At 43.8% G+C, this 20,243-nt stretch overlaps 1 protein-coding gene and 1 long non-coding RNA gene across 7 annotated transcripts in view; one reads left to right on the top strand and one right to left on the bottom strand.

Moving 5' to 3' along the window:
- LOC103349418 (uncharacterized) overlaps window positions 1-18,624 on the top strand; it is a 45,054-nt gene extending 26,430 nt beyond the window's left edge. Inside the window, exons 2-4 of one of the 4 annotated variants that reach the window (XR_016222519.1) lie at window positions 412-496; window positions 3,229-3,368; window positions 18,405-18,624. This is a non-coding gene — a long non-coding RNA (uncharacterized LOC103349418). Of the gene's footprint in view, window positions 1-411; window positions 497-3,228; window positions 3,369-3,968; window positions 5,266-6,211; window positions 6,391-7,816; window positions 9,522-18,404 lie in introns of those variants that run through there. The other 3 variants (XR_016222517.1, XR_016222518.1, XR_517586.5) reach the window with 3 other exon arrangements.
- The window catches only part of DNAH11 (dynein axonemal heavy chain 11), a 365,338-nt gene that overhangs the window by 271,698 nt on the left and 73,397 nt on the right, over window positions 1-20,243 (bottom strand). For all 3 annotated transcript variants that reach the window (XR_016222511.1, XM_089315357.1, XM_089315358.1), the window contains exons 21-28: window positions 17,469-17,627; window positions 16,289-16,372; window positions 14,085-14,243; window positions 12,118-12,240; window positions 11,058-11,180; window positions 3,279-3,503; window positions 1,854-1,945; window positions 404-530 (exon numbers count right to left, since the gene is read on the bottom strand). Coding sequence is in view for 2 of the 3 variants with exons in the window: in XM_089315357.1 (XP_089171483.1) it covers window positions 404-530; window positions 1,854-1,945; window positions 3,279-3,503; window positions 11,058-11,180; window positions 12,118-12,240; window positions 14,085-14,243; window positions 16,289-16,372; window positions 17,469-17,627 (1,092 nt within the window). In the remaining variant the exon portion in view is untranslated. The remainder of the gene's footprint in view (window positions 1-403; window positions 531-1,853; window positions 1,946-3,278; window positions 3,504-11,057; window positions 11,181-12,117; window positions 12,241-14,084; window positions 14,244-16,288; window positions 16,373-17,468; window positions 17,628-20,243) is intronic.

Genomic DNA, 20,243 nt, shown 5'->3' with positions numbered 1-20,243 from the left:
AGAAGGGAGGCGCCAGCCAGGATCCCATCCTACCAAGTGACCCGTTCTCCCCAAGAAAGCTACGGGCAGGGGATGTCCCAGCCCTTGCTCTGGAACTATGGGAAATTTAGAGCCAGTATTTTTTTTTTTCCTCGGTGGCATCTTTTAGGACCTCGAGCCTTACAGGTAGCACATCCTCCCCGCTTCCCGGAGCCCAGGGTGTTACTCATCCCCCTTCCTGGTACACAGCCTCCCTGACATCCCCGTGTGGCTGCAGCAAGAATTGTAACTGCAGATTTTCTAGTTCCTGGCACACGGAAGGTAACAGATGGCATCTGACAATGAGAGAGAAACTGGGACATTCCTTAGCTCACACAGTATAATCCGAGACTTCTGAAATCTTTTTTTTTTTTTTTCTTTTTACCTGTTTAGGCTGAGCTCCCTTTGAAAGAATGTCAAGTAAATCGGCGGAAGAGATGAAGTAGAAGCGAGGAAAAGCCATACGCTTCGTTTCCAGGTATTCAGCGAGAGCTTTTTCACAAAGAGAAAGCCTGTAGGAATGAAAAATCTTTTTAAGCCTCTTTTGCCCATTTGGTCATTAAAACTTCAACAAAACCAAGCCAGCACCTGCCACGTGTCCCATCTATCACAATAAACTCCCTGATTAACAGGTAGCCACCTCCTCTTTTGATGTCACCATCTTGCCTTCCGCTAACCCAAGAGGACTGCAAAAATTCATAGAAAGGCAGTGTGAAAAGACATGCTTATTTTGGTGCAAAAGCAGCTGGAATCCAGGCATCGTGTTTTCATGATATGATTTTCCATGAGCTTTTTGAAGATGCTCTCGTAGGCATGGATTTCCAAGTTCTCTGAACTAACAGACTTGTCTCTTAATTTTATTCTTCTGTGAACTTTTGGAAGTATACAAGTCATGCCAAGTGGGAGATGCAAACACACCCCATTCGTTGAGGTTAAATATAGTCCAGACTTTGGTGTATGTCACTCATCACTTTCCTTAATGACACTTCTAATCAGTCTAAGAGCAGACTGGGTTTGGCATCGCCCTGCCTCTGCGCTGAATGCACAGGTGTGACATCACTGGCTTAGAGTCACACTGAAAACATACAGAACACAAGAGGCTCTCCTGCTCAGAGGAATCCAAGATCCAGATTCAGTTCCACTTGATTGTCCTTGATGGAGCAGAGATGACCTAGAGGCAGAGCCCCAGGGATCGCTGGCTCCCCAACAGAATTAACTTCCCTAGAAATGTACCCTTGCAGGCCCTCAAATACCCAGATTATGAAATGGTTTTGCTTATGTCATAGATACTTTAATCTGTATCGTCCAACCTTGCAATAAAAAGCCATCATAATTCCACCTCAACCTTTCATTTTAGTAGCTGATCTGCCAGCCCACTTTTATGACAACTCATGAGAGATTAAATACGAAAATCACTTTAAAAATGGCTCTTGGGACAAGGTTTCATGGGCTAATATGCTCTCGAAGAGTAACTCCCCATAAATAGTAAAGGTACCCACAAACTAATGGGCTTAAAATGACTGTATACAGCCAGTATTTGCAGGATGGTTTGCTGAGAACTGGTCAATCATGACAATTTTCTGATAACAGCATTTTCTAATTTTATTATTCTAGTAATCCTTACAAAACACATAAAAAATATTTGGGTTTACTTATATTAACTCACAATAGACATGTACCACCTGACAAGCACAACTAGATAGTTATCAACAAAATTATAAAATGACTGGGTAAAGTTACACCTACAATAACACAGCACTGAATACTACTAGGTAAGCGAAAGAAATCTTACGAAATTACAGCGAATTGATCACATTACATAGGTGTAGCCTTACCTGTACTGCAAATCTTTGAGCTTTTCATAGAGATTGGGTCTGCATGTTGCTTCTAAGACATTTTTTATGCTGGCTGTCTTGAACATTAACTCCTGTATGAAAGGATAACATGGAGCTGTAAATACTAGAATTCTCTAAATATTCACCTGCTTGGCCATTACAAAGTAAAGAAAAAAGGCAAGGGAGACTTCCAGAAATGCCCAACACTCGTGCCCCTTTTTGCTTTTACATTTACAGAAGATCAAAAACAACTCAAAGCACAGTTTCTACTGAAATAGATGGGACAGGTATTACTATCACCGTGGGTGCACACCAAATTCTAAACTGAGAGAGAGAATGAGAGAGCGAGAGCGAAAGATCCTAGAACCTCTAAGTGTAGATTAGCAACAAACAATCTCTCTCTTCTTCCTTCATCAAAAAGATACACACATTAGAATACTTCTAGGAGTTCTGCTTTAGGTAGAAAGGAGAAAATCTTGTAAATATTTTATGTATCTTTGCTTATTCGAAAGGCAGAGAGACAGAGAAGAGAGGTCTTCCATCTGCTGGTACACTCCCCAAAGTCCCACAACATGCAGGGCTAGACCAGGCTGAAGTCAGGAGCCTGAAACTCCAGCCAGGTCTCCCACATGGGTGGCAAGGACCCACCCACTTGAGCCGTCAGCACTGCCTGCCAGGGCCTGCATTGGCAGGACGCTGGAAGCAGGAGACACAAACCCAAGCACTCCAACTTGGGATGTGGCTGTCCCAAGTGATGCCTCATCCACTGTTCCAAATGCCTGTCCCTAAAGAATAAAAACTGTAATCCTCACTTCTATAAAAAAAGGTTCAGCCACTACGTTTGGCTGTCTCTCAAATCATTTATCCTTTTTGTGTGCATTTTCCATGCACTCTCATGGAAAAGGGAAAAACAGACTGGCAGTATTGCTTGTACCCTTTCCAGCCTTTTCCTTATGAAGATAAATTTCTATACCTTTCTTACTTCAGGAGTTGGCAACTGATGGCCCATGGGGTAGACATAGGCCAGGGCTTGTTCTTGTATCACTCAGTACAGTTGTCACATATTTACATGGTTGAAAAAAATTAAAAGCAGCACAACATTTTGTGACATATAAAAATGATATGAAATAAAAATTTCAGTATCTATAAATATTTATTGCTATGTAGCCACACCCATTTATTTATGTACTGTTTTCTTTCACGGTACTATGGCAGCACAGAGTACCTGTCCAAGGGGCTGCCCAACCTAACATATTTACTACCTGGTTCTTTACAGAAAAAAGATTCTTGACTTCTATTTGCTGAAATTAAAAAAATAAAATTCCATTTTTATAAACATAGCACCCAAAATCATGAATTTTCATACAACTTTCAGACTGTTCCAGAAACCCTACCATGATAAAACGGAGCCAGTCCTTGACCAACCTTAAATTCAGCGTCTACTCCATCGAATCTTCTGGCATCTGTCACGAGCTGGATTCGAATGTCTTCTGAACACACGAAAATGCTTTCCAGGTGAGACCAGGTTCTCTGGACTTCCATCCACATAAAGATGACTGAGTCTGCTATGTTTAATTTATTTTGCCAGCTTAAGACTTGCTCTGTGAAATATTCCACATACTTGCTTTGAAGAAGAGTTTGCAACTGAACCTACGAGAAAGGCCAATAATTTTCTACAGCAGCTCAATAGGTGGACTGTGCCCGCCACCAGGGCGGGACCCTGTCGGTGCTGTTTATTGCTGGATTCTTGGGTCTGCAGCGTAATACCTGGAACAGGCATTCGATAGACTTTTGCCAAATGAGTGAATTAATGGCAGTAAATATTTATCCACATTAACATTTTTCCACAAAGAAAACAGATCAATATAAGCAGCTGCATTTAATGTCTTCTGCAAAAAGTCTGTACATCTCTTTGCAGGCAGAAAGAAAATATTTGTGCACTGGAGTGCAGGTTTAGGAAATAAGCGTATTCTTTCATAACTCTCGTCTTGTCCCCAGCTATTCATCATTCCAAGGTTGTGTGTGTGTGTGTGTGTGTGTGCACACCTGTGTGTGCATGCATGTCCATGCGCACGCATGCGCTGGGCCCTCACGCTTTGTCGTCTTTCCTTTCAGTTTCCTACTGAGCTCCACAGTCATGGACCAGCAAGGCCCCCTTTACTACCAGGCAGTCTGGTCAGCACGTCTGACCACCGTGACGCGGAAACCTCAGAAAGTCACCACGCAGGCTCTAAACCTCATTCTCCTTCATCTAGGTCACTAATCCACCCGACTGTTCTGTGAACACTGCCCACTCGTGTTTTGCACATTGCGTGGTCCTGTTCCCGAAACGTCTCGGACCACTCCTGGTCTGCCCTCGTTGTGGCTCCTTGTGCTCACCAAGGGCAGCCCCCTCCGAAGCTCTATTCCCAGCTTGCTCAGCTTCTGCCCTTAGCTCACAGATGCTCAAGACACAAGGACCCCACCCCCTACAGCTCCAGGCTGACCCCTGTGCAGAGCTCTGATCCACTTCCCACCTGTTGTCCCTCACAACACACACTCCAGTGTGTGTGTCCTTCAGGCTACAGCCCTTTCTTTTCCTAAGTTGCTCTAATAATAATAACCATGCTGTCATAATTGCTGTAATTTCCTCTGAACGGTTTGTCTCTTCTCCCTTTCTTATCTCTCATGTCCAAAGAGGTGTCAACACTGTAATCTTGGGATTTAAGACCAAATATGCTGTGCTTGTACCTCCCCCTCAGCCTTATTTCTCCCTATTCCCATACACAGACTCTATATGCCAAGAAACCTAAACTCTTACAATTACTTGTGAATGTCAGGTGTTTCCTGGCATTCCAATATGCTTCTAATAGAGCCTCCATCGCCTCCACATGCATTTGCTGATGACCATAGGTTGCTGAGTGCCAGCTCTGCCTGCAAGGCTCAGTGTAAGGGCCATTGGCTTATATGGCCCTCGCTGTCATCCATGTTCCCCAATCTGTGAGGCTCTGTCTCTTCTTAAACTCTTTGGAATCTTCAGGGGTTCTCCCTACTCAAGTGCAAGGCCCTTGAGAACAAGTGTTTGTATCTCTGGGTCCAAATGGTCCCACATCTGGTGTCTGGTACAAGTGGATGATCAATGGATAAATAAATACACATTAAGTACTTAGAACTTGGAGAAAAATCTAAAGTCATAATTTTTAAAAAAAGATTCGATTTCAACAATATGAGTCTTCACAAAGGTCAAAGATGCCATATTTTTTAAAACTTATTCATAGATTTAAACACATACTTATTTTAATTCCACTTTCCACAAACCTTTTGAAATACGCTCATATGTGCACTCAGCATGAGTGCATATTAATAGATTGGAAAAGTAAGATACGCTGTAATAGAGTAATATTAACAGAGTTCCACACTCTACTTTTTCAAAACGCACAGAACAGACAGACAGAAAATCCACTGGGAAACAGAACTGAACAGCATCTTAGACAGAATGGAGCTGCCACAGACAGAACATTTCATGCAACAGCAGCAGAAGCCCCATGCTCCAGGTGTACATTGGGACGCTCTCCAGGAGTGGTCAGGCCATAAAACAAGTCCTAGAAAATTGAAAATCACTGAAATCATGTCAAGTATCATTTCTGGACATAATGGAATGAACCCAGAAATACGTAACAAGTGGAATTTCAAATAAGTTTGCACAAATATGTGAAAATTAAATATTATGCTCCTAAAAACCAGTGGGTCTAAGAAAAAAATTAAAGGGAAATTTAAAAAATATCTTGAGACAAACAAAGATAGAAGCACATTATTCTGACACTAATAGGATGCAGCAAAAGCAGTTCTAAGAGGGAAATTTATAGTAATAAATGGTTATAGCAAAACAAACAAAATAAAAGGAGTGGACATTTGATATAATGGTTAGGACACCACTTGGCACACTCATATCAAAGTGCCCAGGTTTGAGTAACGCTTCCAAATAATTGAAGTAGAACCAAACTCATTTTATGCCAGACAAGGTCACTACAAGAAGAGAATGCTATAGGCCAACCTTCCTGATTGACACAAGTGCAAGCAAGCTAAACAAATTATTAGCAAACTGTATTCAGTGGCATTGAATCTGGGCTCACTCTCCTGTTCACCATGGTCAAGTGAAATTTATTCCTGGCATGCAAGGATGGTTCAACATACGCAAATAAATAAATATGATACAGCATATTTAAAGGACAAAAACCATATGATAATCCTACTAAACCCACCCCTGAAAAAAAGCATTTGGGGTTGTGTTGTGGCATGTTGGGTAAGGCCATTGCCTACAGTGCCAGCATTCTAAGTGGGAGCAAGTTCGAGTCCCGGTTGCTCTACTTCTGATCCAGCTCTCTGCTATGGCCTTGGAAAGCAGTGGAGGATGGTCCAAGTCCTTGGGCCCTTGCACTCATGTGTGAGACCTGAAGAAGATCCTGGCTCGTGGCTTCAGATTGACCCAGCTCTGATGTTTGTGGCTATTTGGGGAGTGAACCAGCAGATAGAAGACCCCTCTCTCTCTGCCTCTGTAACTCTGCCTTTCAAATAAATAAAAAGCCTTTTTTAAAAAAGCATTTGAAAAAGTTCAACATCCTTTCAGATTAAAAAACCTCCCAATAAATTAACATAGAAGGACTGTGCCTCAACACATGGAAACCTAAGAAAATCCCACAGCTAACACCATACTTAAGTAAAAAATTGAAAGCTTTTTCTCTAAGACCTGGAATGAGACAAACTTGCCCATGCACACTCTTTCTATTGAACACAACACTGAAAATTCTAGCCAGAGCATTTAGGCAAAAAATAAAAGGCCTCCAGATAGGTAGGAAAATATAACATAAATTATCTCTGTTGATGACATAACTTTATACATAATGATAACGATAACAAAAGTTAGAAATGATAGATTCACTAAAGTTACAGGGTACCAGGATCAACGTGCTAAAATAAGCAGTGTTTTTTATACTAACCACAAACTATCAGAAAAAGAAAGTAAGAAATCAATCCCACTCAGGGTAGCATTTTTTTTTTTTAGATTTTATCTAAGAGGTAGAGTTATAGACAGAGACAGAAAGAGACAGAGACAGAGACAGAGACAGAGAGAGAGAAAGAGAGAGGTCTTCCACTGGTTCACTCCCCAGATGGCCACAATGGCTAAAACTGGGCTGATTTGAAGCCAGGAGCCTGGAGCTTCTTCCTGGTCTCCCACCTCTGTGCACGGGCCCAAGAATTTGACCATCTTCCAACGCTTTTCTAGGTGGTAGCAAAAAGCTGGCTTGGAAGTGGAGCAGCAGGACACGAACTGGTGCTCATATGAGATGCTGGAACTACACACAGAGGCTTAACCTACTACTCCTCAGCACTGGCCCCAGGATAGCATTAAAAAAAAAAGAGCTCAGGTGTCTATCTAACCAAAAAGATGAAAGATACATACATTGAAAACTATAAAACACCAATGGGGCGGGCGCTGTGGCTCAATAGGCTAATCCTCCGCCTTGCGGCGCTGGCACACCGGGTTCTAGTCCTGGTCAGGGCGCCGGATTCTGTCCCGGTTGCCCCTCTTCCAGGCCAGCTCTCTGCTGTGGCCAGGGAGTGCAGTGGAGGATGACCCAAGTGCTTGGGCCCTGCACCCCATGGGAGACCAGGATAAGTTTCTGGCTCCTGCCATCGGATCAGCATGGTGTGCCAGCCGCAGCGCGCCGGCCGCGGTGGCCATTGGAGGGTGAACCAACGGCAAAGGAAGACCTTTCTCTCTGTCTCTCTCTCTCACTGTCCACTCTGCCTGTCCAAAAAAAAAAAAAAAAAAAAAAACTGATGAAAGAAATTGAAGAGCACACAGTAAATTCATACCCTTTGTTTATGAGTGGAAAGAACTAACGTTAAAATATTCATACATCCCAAAACCATCTACAGAATCAATGCAATCTTTATGAAAATCCCAATGTCATTTTTCACAGAAATGGAGAAAAACACTGAAGTTTTTGAGGAACCACGGAACACCCTGAATAGCTAAAGCAACCTTGAACAAAGATGACGAAGCTGGGGGACTCCCACCACCTGGCTTCCAAAGCAATAGTTATCAAAACAGCATGACACTGGCATAAACAGACACAGAGAGACCAAAGGAATAGGAGGGAGAGCCCAGATATAAACCCACACATTTACACACAAGTATCAAGGGTACACGGTGGAGGAAGGCTCATCTCTGCCGTGAATGGTGCTGGGGAAACTAGACCTCTACAAACAGGAGCTGGACACTGGACACTTAGTTTACACCATATGCACAAAGCGACTCCAAAAGATAAACAGACTCAAACCTCAGAGCTGAAACCCTGAAACCACTAGAAGACAGCCTGAAGTGCATGTTGCACAGCACCAGTCTGGGCAAAGGTTTCTTGGATGTGACCCCAGAGGCACAGGCAACATGCAAAATCAACAAGTGGAATGACATCAAACTAGAAAGCTGCGCAGCAAAGGGAACAACAGAGTGGAGAGACCACCACACCTTGGGAGGAAATGGGGGGCAAACCCATCCCTGTGCTCAGGGCTTAACTTCCGAAATGCAAGGAACTTGGACAAAACAGGACAATAACTCCATCAAAAACAGATGGACAAATGACCTAAGTGGACACTTCGCAACAGTAAACACACAGGGAGCAGGTGCTTTGCATAGTGGTCATGGTGCCCAAGTTCCTCTTGGGAACACCTGGGTTCAATTCCCAGTTCTGGCTCCTAACTTCAGTTTCCTGCTGATGGCTCAAGTAATTGGGTTCCTGGCACAGCTGGGTTGTTCCCAGTTCCCAGCTTTGGCTTCAGCCACAGTCTAGCCCTGGTTGTTGTAGGCATTTGGGAAGTGAATCAGCAGACGGAATCTCTCTCCCTCTCTCTCTGTGTCTCCCTGATTCTCAAATAAATTAATTTAAAAACCTAGACATACACATGGCCAGCAGATATATTGAAAAATGCTTATCTCTAAGCATCAGGGAAATAAAATAAAAACCATAATGAGATGCAGTTTCACAACAGTTAAAAAGATGTGAAACTATAAGAAAGAGCAAAAACAAGAGTTGGCAAGAGAGTAAAGGAGACCCTTGTGCACTGTTGTGGGATATAAATTAATACAGCCATATGGAAAACAGTATGGAGGTTACTCGGAAAACTAAAAACAATTACTATATAATATAGCAAATTCATTACTGGAGTATATCCAAAGGAACTGAAATCAGTATGTCCAGGAAGTACCTGTGATACGGAGCTAGACAGTGGACAAAGGAGCTAGGAGGGTGTCAGCTGCCTCCTTGCCACAGCCCTGCACCACTCAAACCTCAACCCCCTCCAAACAGGTTTGACACACCCACTTCCCACAGGACACCTGGGCCTCACTCCCACGATATGCACAAGATGCTAGGATGGACCTATGTGTGCTGAGCTCCACAGGGAGCCACCATGAAGCCTTCCCAGAGATCCTCACACACACTGATCCCTGCCCAAACTCTACTTCATTTGCATATTCAATGAGGGCACTGTTCCTAGTCCCATACAGGGGCAACTGAACTGGGGGGGGGTGGTGATTCTGCCCCATGAGGTTGCCTGCACTCCTGTTGGAGTGTGTAGCATCTCTCCCTCTTTTTAAAGAAAGATCTACATATCTGTCTATCTGAACGGCAGAGTTAAACAGGAAGGGGGTGGGAGGGAGAGGGAGAGAGAGAGTATCTTCTAGCTGTTGGTTCACTCTCCAAATGGCTCTAACAGCCAGGGCCAGGCCAGGAGCCAGGAGCTTCTGGGTCTCCCATGTGGGTGCAGAGGCCCAAGCACCTGGGCCATCTTTCTGCTGCTTGTCCCAGGCACATTGGCAGGGAGCTGGATCAGAAGTAGAGCAGCTGGGTCATGAACCAAGCACCCTCATGGGGATGCCAGCCGTGGCTTAACCCACTGCACCACAGTGCTGGCTGGACTACCTCTTTCATCTCTTTAAATAAACTCTGCTGTGACTCTTACACCTTATCTGTGTGTCAGCCTTGAATTCACTTCTCACACTGAGACAAGAACCTGGAATGAGTACAGCTAGGGACCGACACCTCACTCTGCAACACCTGCACTCCCACAGCCATCACAGCATTGTTCCCCACAGCTAACACATGGACACAACCTAGGTGTCAGTCATCAGATGAACAGATAAAGAAAATGTGCTCCCAGCACACAATGGAAGACCAGTCTTCTACAAAGGGGGAAATCATATCATGGGCAACAACATGGATCAATCTGCAGGATGTTATGCTCAGGGAAATAAGCCAGGCACAGAAAAACAATAAATGATGCTGCACTGTGCACCCCAAAATCTCCAAAGCAGGGGCCAGTGTTGTGTGTAGCAGCTGAAGCTGCTGCCTGTAATACCAGCATCCCATGTGGACATCAGTTCATGTGTTACCACGCCTTTTCCAATCCAGCTCTCTGCTATGGCCTGGGAAAGCAGTCAGAAGATGGCCCAAGTGCTTGGGTCCCTGCATCCATGTCGGGGGCCCAGATGAAGCTCCTGGCTTTAGCCTGGCCCAGTGCTGCCATTGCAGCCATCTGGGGAATGAACCAGCAGAAGCAATATCTCTCTCTCTGCCTCCCTCTAATCCTTTCAAATAAGTAAATGTTTTTTAAAAAGATTTATTTATTTGAAAGTCAGAGTTACACAGAAAGAGAAGGAGAAGCAGAGAGACAGAGAGAGGTCTTCCATCCACTGATTCACTCCCCAATTAGTGTCAATGGTCAGAGCTGTGCCAATCTGAAGCCAGAAGCCAGGAGCCTCGTCTGGGTCTCTCACATGGGTGCAGGGGCCCAAGGACTTGGGCCATATTCTACTGCTTTCCCAGGCCATAGCAGTGAGCTGGATCAGAAGTGGAGCAGCCGGGACACAAACTGGCACCCATAAGGGATGCCGGTACCACAGGCAGCAGCCTTACCCTCTATGCCACAGTGCTGGCCCCAATAAGTAAATCTTAAAAAAAAAAAATCATTGAAAGAGATTTTAAATGTTTCACACACAAAAACATGTGATTTGATGGTCTCAATTGAAAGGTGTTAATCACTGTACATTATAAGCATATTCCAAAATTTCAGTGTAACCCCACATATATAGACAATTATTAGTGAAAAGGAAACAAGAAAAAAGTAAACTTTTTAAATCTGCCATAAAAACACACATCTTACTTGGTTGTGCTCTAGAGTTTCAAAAAGTTGCTCATCAGACTTCAGCAATGGGATGCCTGTTCGGTAATGAACTTCATAAGAAAACTCCATGGTCGCCCACGTCTGACTGATTTCATTAATAACCTAGGAATCAACAGTATAAATTAACTCATGGGCATAAAAGCCAAATTTAGGATCAATACCTATCATCTAGGATTTTATTGATTGATTGGTTGCTACAATTCCCCAAAAGGCAGAGTGTTACCAAATACTACTGGCCTGATTTTTTAATCCAAAACATTCCTGGTGAAGAGGTGTGGAGGATGAATTCCACCACACCAAAGGAACAAGCTTCATTCTAGGACCAAGATTCTACTGACCCAGAGCCTATGTCTGTCCCAAAGTAGGAGCCAAGAGTGAGAAGGGACATAAAACAGTAATCCAAGAGTTGGACAGGTATTATTTATAAATTAGCCAGTATGTTCTGAGTACCTGAACATGAATCATCTCTGCCCCCTGCATAAAGCCAAGTAAGTTAATTACCTCTCTGTGTCTTCATTTTCTCACCTCTAAAACAGAGATGATGGTATTACCTCCTCAGGGGATGCAATGAGTGAAAATAAATAAAGCACTTAGTGGGGTACAAAGCCTAAGCAGTCAAGTGTCACTTAACAACAGGGGCACGTTCTGAGAAACGCGTTGTTAGGCTATTTTGTCACTGAGCGAGCAGCACAGGGGGGACTGCCACACACCAGGGTAGCTGTGCCACTAGGCAATGTCACTCTGTGAGACTGCTGTTGTATACACAGCCCGTCATCGCACAGGACGCCAGCGACACCAGTATGTGGCACGTGACTGCATGAATAGTTTCTGCTGTGATCGCCTTCTACAGGGCCACCCCTGCTGTTTCACACACTCACTGCAGGTTGGCAGCCATTCCACCTCTTGCCCGAGTCACACAGCAAAGAACAAACTAAGACTTGTCTGTCTGGAAGAAATCAGAAGGATTTCTTCCGGGGTGGGCTTCTGTGCTCATGCCCGAGAGTGGCCTCGGAGACAACACGGAGCCCTGGCGTGCTACCTTCTCGGTGCCCAGTTCTTTCACGGCTTTGTCCACAATCTTCTGGACGTCGTCTTCCACTCTGTGTAACTGCAGTGCCAACAGATCCGCCAGAGTTGTGCCTTCGTGGATCACAAACCGGACCTGATCAGGAAGGAATGCAAGGTGAAGTCCCTCCCCCACACATTTCAGTGGTTCCTTGGACCCAATGGCCGGAAGAACGAATGGTGTCTAAAACACACTCGCGTCGGCTGCTGAGCGAACGCCTGGCTCTGAAGGATGGGAACAGACCAAGACCCAGCTTTCAAATTCCAGTGGAAGCGCGGACCAAGATTTATGCCATGTTCGGGCTATGTTCTTTCCTTTTGTTCCATTCCCTCTCCCTGTCAGCCTGCTTCTTATCTCCTGTGCCCACAAAACCCATTTTTAAAGAGAATCTCATTGTTCATTTATAATAATTTGGTTGAAATCCCAGAAATCAGGTAGCAGCTCATTCGTCTTTGCTTCCTGAAGTGCCCTATTCACTGAACGTAATTCCCACGCGCTCCTGTGACTTAACCTAGTTTTATCACTAATTTAATCTTAGTTCCTTGGCCAAAAAAAAAAAAAAAAAAAAAAAAAAAAAAAAAAAAAAAAAGACCTTACTCATAATGTCGATTCATTACTCGTTTTCATCATATGAAAAATAATTCACATTTATCTCCCCATTCTCTTGTGGACTCTCCCATCCCTGCCAGCCCTGGGTCTTAAGATGTTCTCAGCTCTCCCTATAGCCCCACACTCACCCGTGCCCCCTGCAGAGGAAAACTGGCCCTGCTCCTGCTAAGGGCTTCTTCTCTCAATTTCTCGGAAGCCTGGAGCCCTCTCCTCCTCTCCCCACCCTGTAACACTGCTCAGCCCCTTCTACCTCCCTGTGTAGGGAAAGAGTCCATGGGTATTTTCCCAGAACATGGATTTTTCATGTGAAAACCTGAACTTTAAAAAAACCTGGGAAATCCAGGTAAGTTGATTGCCCTATCCCTGCATCACTTTTGACCTCACTTCAATAATAATAAAAATGGCAGCTGTAGGATCATTAATTGAGCACGTACAACTTACTACATCAGATACACATTCTCCAATTTGTTTACCAAGTCCACATGGAGAGTGGTATGTGTTATTTCACAACAGGGCCAACCAAAGCACAAAGAATGACTTGCCTAAGATGCCAAGGGTTCTAGGTGTTAGGGCTGGGAGCCCACAGCCCAGGCTGTCCCTTGCCCTGATTGTCCCCACTCTGCAGATTCTGCTCAGCCCTTCTGCACACTGGGTCCCTCTAGCTCTTCACTTGCCCAAGGAGAAACCACACCCACACACACACACACACACACACACACACACACACCAGCCCTCTGTGACACATTCCAAACTCATCAAGGTCACCTTCCCTGAAAAATATCACATACGGTTGACATCTTCGCAAGAAAATTGAAGCTGGAACGCCCAAGACACATGAGAAACCATTTTATAGCAGGCAATAAAATTAGAACCATCAAAAACCACCACTGTTATAAAATGAACTGGGAGGAATCCCAGGACCCCCTTCCCACCGTAAAATCACTGCTACACGGTCCGATCCTCTCCACAAGATTCTTTGCGGTCATGTGGTGCTCTGTAAATTGCCTTCCTATTATTTCACTCGCTCCTTGTATGATTTCCTCTAATGCACAAAATCAGACAGCATCCTTCTCATTTTATTAATGAAACAATAAGACTCAAACTAGAGAGGTTAAGTGACTTGGTTCAGGTCACACAGCTAACATGCGTTAAAAGGGGCTGAGAGCTAGAATCTTCCACCGTCTGGTCCACTAGTCTTTGTCGGGGAGCTTGGCCTCTTGTACTTGATGAGAGACCTTTGCACAAATTCCACTCCATCCCAGACGATGCAAACCAAAGACTCACACTTCACAGCCGCACAAATGTTCAATTAGTGAGACCAACATACTGACCCCCATGGCTCTCATCAGCTGGTGCCAATGCCTGTCCCTGAGGGCAGGGCTCTGCAGCTCTGTGACAGCTCTCAGCGAGGTCATCATGTCCTTCACGGTGCCTTCCAGGCCTGTGTAAGCCTCCCACTCACGGACATCCTTGTCTAGCAACCACATTTCCTAAGGAAAAGCAGACAACACTCCAGCTCCGTGGATACAATGATACACTGAGTATCTTGCCTCCTTTGAAAGAATAAACAGATACTTCTCCACTCTTGGATTAGGAAAGAAAAGTGAAGCTGTTTAGCCCTGAGGCTAAGGACTATAACCAGGGAAGTGGAACGGGATCCACTCCTGTACATATTATGCACCGGCTGTGTACAGGTCACTTGAATACACTGATTTCTTATTCCCAAGATCTAACTGGATATCCCATGAGGAAACCCATGGGGTATTAAACGTAGGGCAGTAATGGTGTCCACAGTGCGGGTGCAATAAGAAGTGTTTCTTCTCCAAAAATAAATGGGACTCCAGACTATTAGCTGGATGACAAAGGCCCTCCATCTTTGCTACCTGACTTGTTCAAATGGCAGCCCTGAGATGCGGGCTACCTCGGAGAGGCCATGCTGTGGGATTAAATATTTCATGAGTCTTAGATGTGTCAAAGACAGCTCTTGACTTGCTGTCCCCTTGGCCCAGGGACCGTCATCAGTGATTGTTTATAAGAAAGCCCAGTAAAACCCTCAGTTCTCAGCACAAAGCAAAGGAGAGTGCCACCTGTTTAAAAAATGTAACAAAGACCTTTGATTGGGAGTGGGGTCCATCTGAGGTTGAGGAAACAAGTTGGGAGAGAACAGGGAGTAGGTACAGGGATCCCATGACATCCAAAAGATAGAGAGACATTCTGATTATGTTCTCTGGGACTGGGGCAATAGGGGACAAAAAGCAGGGGACGGTGGGTAGGAGCAGAGCACAGCACTGAGTCAGGGCCAAGGAGGTTCCAGGGTGGGAAGAAAGCAAAAGGCCCTGTGATTCTCTAATGACCTTCAACTGCCCTGCCTTTTGGCTTCCTCCAAAGCTCTACCCTCATCAGAGGGCATATGACAATGGGGATGAGCAAAGCACTCAACTGAGGTGTGGGTGTTGAGGGCCACCAGGTTCCACCACCACTTTGTGATGCCTGCGTGCTATGATGGAGTGCCTGGTTTAAGTTTTGACTATGCCACTTTCTTTTCTTTTTAAGATTTATTTATTTATTTGAGAGGTAGAGTTATAGAAAGAGAGAGGGAGAGACAGTGAGAGAGAGGTCTTCTGTCACTGGTTTACTCCCCAAAGGGCTGCAACTACCGGAACTGAGCTGATCTGAAGCCAGGATCTTCTTCTGGGTCTCCCACACAGGTGCAGGGGCCTAAGCACTTGGGCCATCCTCTACTGCTTTCCCAGGCCACAGCAGAGAGCTGGATTGGAAGTGGAGCAGCCAGAACGTGAACAGGCACCCATACGAGAGCGGCTACTCCACTTGCAATCTGGCTTCCTATTGATTCATCCTTTGGGACAAGATATGATGACTAAAATACTTGGGCTCCTGCTGCCCACTTGGGAGACCTGGCTGGAGTTCCAGGCTACTAGCTTTCAGCCTGGCCCAGCACTGGCTGTTGCAGACATTTGAGGGAGTGGAGTAAATTGGTAGAAGGAAGATAGATCTTCCTGTCATTCCAGTTTTTAAAGAAATAGATTGAAAAAAAAAAAAGGGCATTAAATCATGATACTCTCAGTTCTGTATCTACTGAGCCCTCTTGGGATCCCTGAGTAATCAGTAACGTTAACAAGGACAATACTACTCCATATAAATCCAGAAGTGGCAGACTCTCCAGAGCTGCCCCAAAAGGCACTGTTTCAGTTACAAAATGCTTAGGGTTGCTAAGGAAAGACATGAAAACTGCAACCCCTTGCCCTGTTACTCTCACTCTTCCTTTCTGATCTGGACACCATAAGAAGCTCAGGATTAGCGCTGCTTCCCGTAAATCCAGTAGCCCTCGGAGGCTTTTATTAACTCATTCCCAGAAAGCAGGCTGGAAGAGAGTGAGAACAAGACCGTCTGATATCACTCTGGTGGAAGTAAATAAGATCAGGCGGCCCAACACCGCACATACGAGGTTATGGAAGACGGAAGGAGGTGGTGCCGAGAGAGATTAATTGTTGAACTAGACAGTTATGGAACTTGCCTTGGCAAACCTTCTGAGTTCTACCTCCATCTGTTCCACATTAATCTGTCTCCACTGGGTTTTAGTCCAATTATCAATGCTCCTCTGAAAAGGCGCAAGCAGATAAAAGTGTCAACAACATTTGGTGAAAGCAGGTCTCCACAGCAAAATATATAAACGGATGGTACGCACTGACTCCACCGCCTAACGGAAAGTCAATTTTTCAAATATTAACTGCACTTGTCAAAACTTCCCAATCACCAAAACAAAACAAAACAAAGTTGTCAGAACATGTCAAGCTTAAAGCAAAAACATTATGATATATTAATTTCTAGTAGTAATGATAAATGCCATACACAAACCGTCATTATCACTCCTGTATACTTTGAATAGATTAAACATATTATTAAATTGCAGATTTTCATGCTTCTGCATGTAACGTAAAATAAGCTTTTATAGGACAGTCTTCACCCATTGTAAGCCAAACTAGCCATTTCTTCACATTTAAAGTCTTAATATATTTCTCTATGGCTTGCAGCCACCTTAAGAAACTGGTATAAATCATCTGCAATGTGCTTAGTTATCTTGTACTTTGATATTTATTTTTTGAACTTAATTAACCACATACTAATGAATTTTTACTAAGTGCATATATAAATGCAAATACGAGTATTTGAGTACACACAGGTGTATACCTGAGTTTATACGTACAAGTGACCATGTATATGTAATATATATTTTTACATTTTATTTATATTCTATACAAGCACCCATATGACTTGGGGTAGTCATCTCCTTCTACAAAGTTTTGCACTGAATTAAAAACAAACAAGGAAGAATCATCCAATAAGAGAGAAATATGGACTCTCTCTCAGGGTCAGGAAGAGAATGTAATGTGCACATATTTCAAGCTATTATAAAACCCAAGTACTCTTCATTTGATTATCATTTAGAGCCTTTGCTAGCTTCCTGCTGCACTAGGGTCTTCCTGCTTTTTATCTATTGCATTCTTTATATAGTGGAGGCATTAAGTCTTTGTCTAGAATACAAATTAAAGATTTTATCTCAAAAAAATAAACTACAACATTTCTTAAAATTTAAAACATTCTGTCATACCAAAAAAATTACATATTTCTAAAACATAAACAAAAACCATGAAATGAAAAATTTTAAAAGGCATCTTTGACAAAGCACTTCTTACTCTAACATAAATGATGACGTCCCAGAGCCCTTTGAGCAGCCGTATCTCCTTGCGACACCGCTTCATTGGCTTGTACTCTGGGAGAGCCACTTCGAAAAGGCGAGCGGATTCTTGCATCCGCAGCAGTTCTTCTTCCAAAGCCTCCAGCTCGCGGTTCACCTGCAGAGACACCGCACGCCCGCACTCAAACCACGGGCCACAGAGGAGCCACGCGATTCCCCAGCTCCACTGATTTCAACATCTCAATCTTCGAGTTTTAAAAGGACACACATCTTGCAATAAAATGGATGCAACTGGAAGCTATGATACTTAGTGAAACACGCCACAGTCCCCGAAAGTCAAATACCATATGTTTTCCCTAATCTGTGGTAACCAATAGAGCACCTGAAAGGCAATCTATGGGAATGAAATGGACATTTCGAGATGCGGTGACTGCTTACAGCTCTTGTCGCAACTGTTGATGAACAGTGTTTTTCGTTCTTAATACTATTTGTTGAACTCTTTACTTAGTATAGAGTGAATCTTATGAGTACAATATAAACTGAAAAAAGTTCTTTGTAAAAATTAAGAGTGGGAATAGGAAAGAGGGGAGGAAGAAGAGTAGGAGTGTGGGCGGGAAGAAGGGTAGGGTGGGAAGAATCACTATGTTCCTTAATCTCTATATATATGAAATGCATGAAATTTGTATATATTAAATAAAATTTTAAAAAAAGAAATCTGGAATATAATTCTTGGTAAAATGTAGAAGCATTCCGAAGCGTGATGGGAGACTGTAAATAAATACAATGTTACCAAAATTGTTCCTATGCAAATTTTTCAGCAAAGTCTGCTCTGCCAGGGCCCACACTGGGGCATAGTGGGTAAAGCTGCCACCAGCAGTGCTGGCATCCCATATGGACACCGGTTTTACTTCCAGTTGTTCCACTTCTTTTCCAGCTCTCTGCTATGGCCTGGGAAAGCAGCAGACAATGGCCCAAGTCCATGGGCCCCTGCACCCACCCACATGGGAGATCCAGAAGGAGCTCCTGGCTTTTGATCGGCTCAGCTCTGGCTGTTGTGGCCACCTGGGGAGTGAACCAGCAGATGGAAGACCTCTCTCTGTCTCTCTTTGCCTCTGCTTCTCTGTAACTCTTTCAAATAAATAAATAAATCTTTAAAAAAGGAAAGAAAGAAAGAGTCAGATCCTTGTCTTACAAAGCTGTTACCAAGTGTAGCATCTAAACTTAAGGAGCCCAGGGGCTGGTGCTGTGGCACAGTAGGTTAATCCTCCACCTGCGGCGCCAGCATCCAATATGGGCGCCAGTTTGAGCCCTGGCTGCTTCGCTTCCAATCTAGCTCTCTGCTATGGCCTAGGCCCTGCACCTGGGTGGGAGACCGGAAGAAGCTCCTGGCTCCTGGCTGCGGATTGGTGCAGCTCTGGCCACTGTGGCCATTTGGGGAGTGAACCAGAGGACTGAGGACCCCTCTCTGTCTCTCTCTCTCTCCTTTCACTGTCAGTAACTCTACCTCTTAAGTAAATAAATAAAATATTTTAAAAAAAGAAAACAACAACAAACTTAAGGATCCCAGAAAGAGGACTTTGCATTTAAAATATAGCTACAGAAATAGCACTCAGAAACCCAGGGGGTGAACCCAAGGTGTGTGGGAGGGGAAGTAGCTTTCCTGTCTTTCAAGATCTACTGCATTCTTTGAACTTTTGCCATTAAGTCGATGTACCACATTTTATTAAAAAAATTAAAAGTTGGATCATCAAGAAAGAAAAAGCGAGGCAGTTTATGTTTAGAGTGAAGCACACTCCGTCCTGCACAGAGGAGACATAGCTGGGCCTTGGCCAAGACAACCACGTGGGGAAGGCGTCCACGCTGGGCTGTTACAAACGCCTTCGAAGAGTTTCCACCATGAATGGATTGTTGAATGATATCTACAGCTTGTTGTGCATTTCTTATGAGGATTATATGATTTCTTCCTCTTGATCAATGTGACAAACTATATTGAATTTCTTATTTTAAGTCAAATTTGTTTTCCTAGAATGAACTCTATTTATAAATTGGTAGAATTTGCTTTGTTTAGCATCTTTGTGCATGCACATTAAAAAACCTATGTTTTACCTTTCTCATACGATTCTTCTATGGAAGTTGGACATGCCTCATAGAGCAACTTTTGAGTGCTCATTTTTCTGGTTTCTGGAACTACATGAATGAGATTTATTTCTTGAAACCTTCTCAGAATGCAACTGTAAAGCTACCAATGCCTCAAGTCTCTGTCGGAAGATTTCTTTGCTAACTGCCAGTTAATTTTTTCCTTTCATTTTCCTACTGGTTAATTTTTTAATGGTTACAAGACTACTCTGGTTTAGTATTTCTAGAGAGTTTTTGGCAAACTAGATTTTTCCAAAAACTTACCCATTCAGTTTCAGTTCTCAAGTCTCTTCTTAACAGAGCTCTATATTTTGAACATCTACACCTCCTGTTAATCTTTTACTCCTAAGATTGTGACTTTTTGTTTTCCCTTCTTCATTCCATCAGAGGTTTGTGGGTACAGTTATTTTCTAAGAACCAAATACGCCTCTGTTGAATGCTCCTCTCGAGGCCCACGCACTAGAAGTTACTTTGAGATGACTTCTTGGTGGTAAATTCATTCCATTTTTCTTCATCCGGAATAGTCTTCTCTGATTCCTTTCCTGGAAGGCACCATCCGCTACCTTCTGATTTTCACTGCAGCTGATGGAAAACACGTTCTTGGCCCCGTCTTGTTTCTAGCAGATGATCTGGCTTT

The sequence above is a fragment of the Oryctolagus cuniculus genome, chromosome 16 (genome assembly GCF_051225735.1).
Source record: "Oryctolagus cuniculus isolate XC-2025 breed Fujian yellow rabbit chromosome 16, ASM5122573v1, whole genome shotgun sequence".
NCBI lineage: Eukaryota > Metazoa > Chordata > Mammalia > Lagomorpha > Leporidae > Oryctolagus > Oryctolagus cuniculus.
Note: the sequence above shows the minus strand (reverse complement) of the source record. Positions and strands in the feature narration are given on the sequence as shown.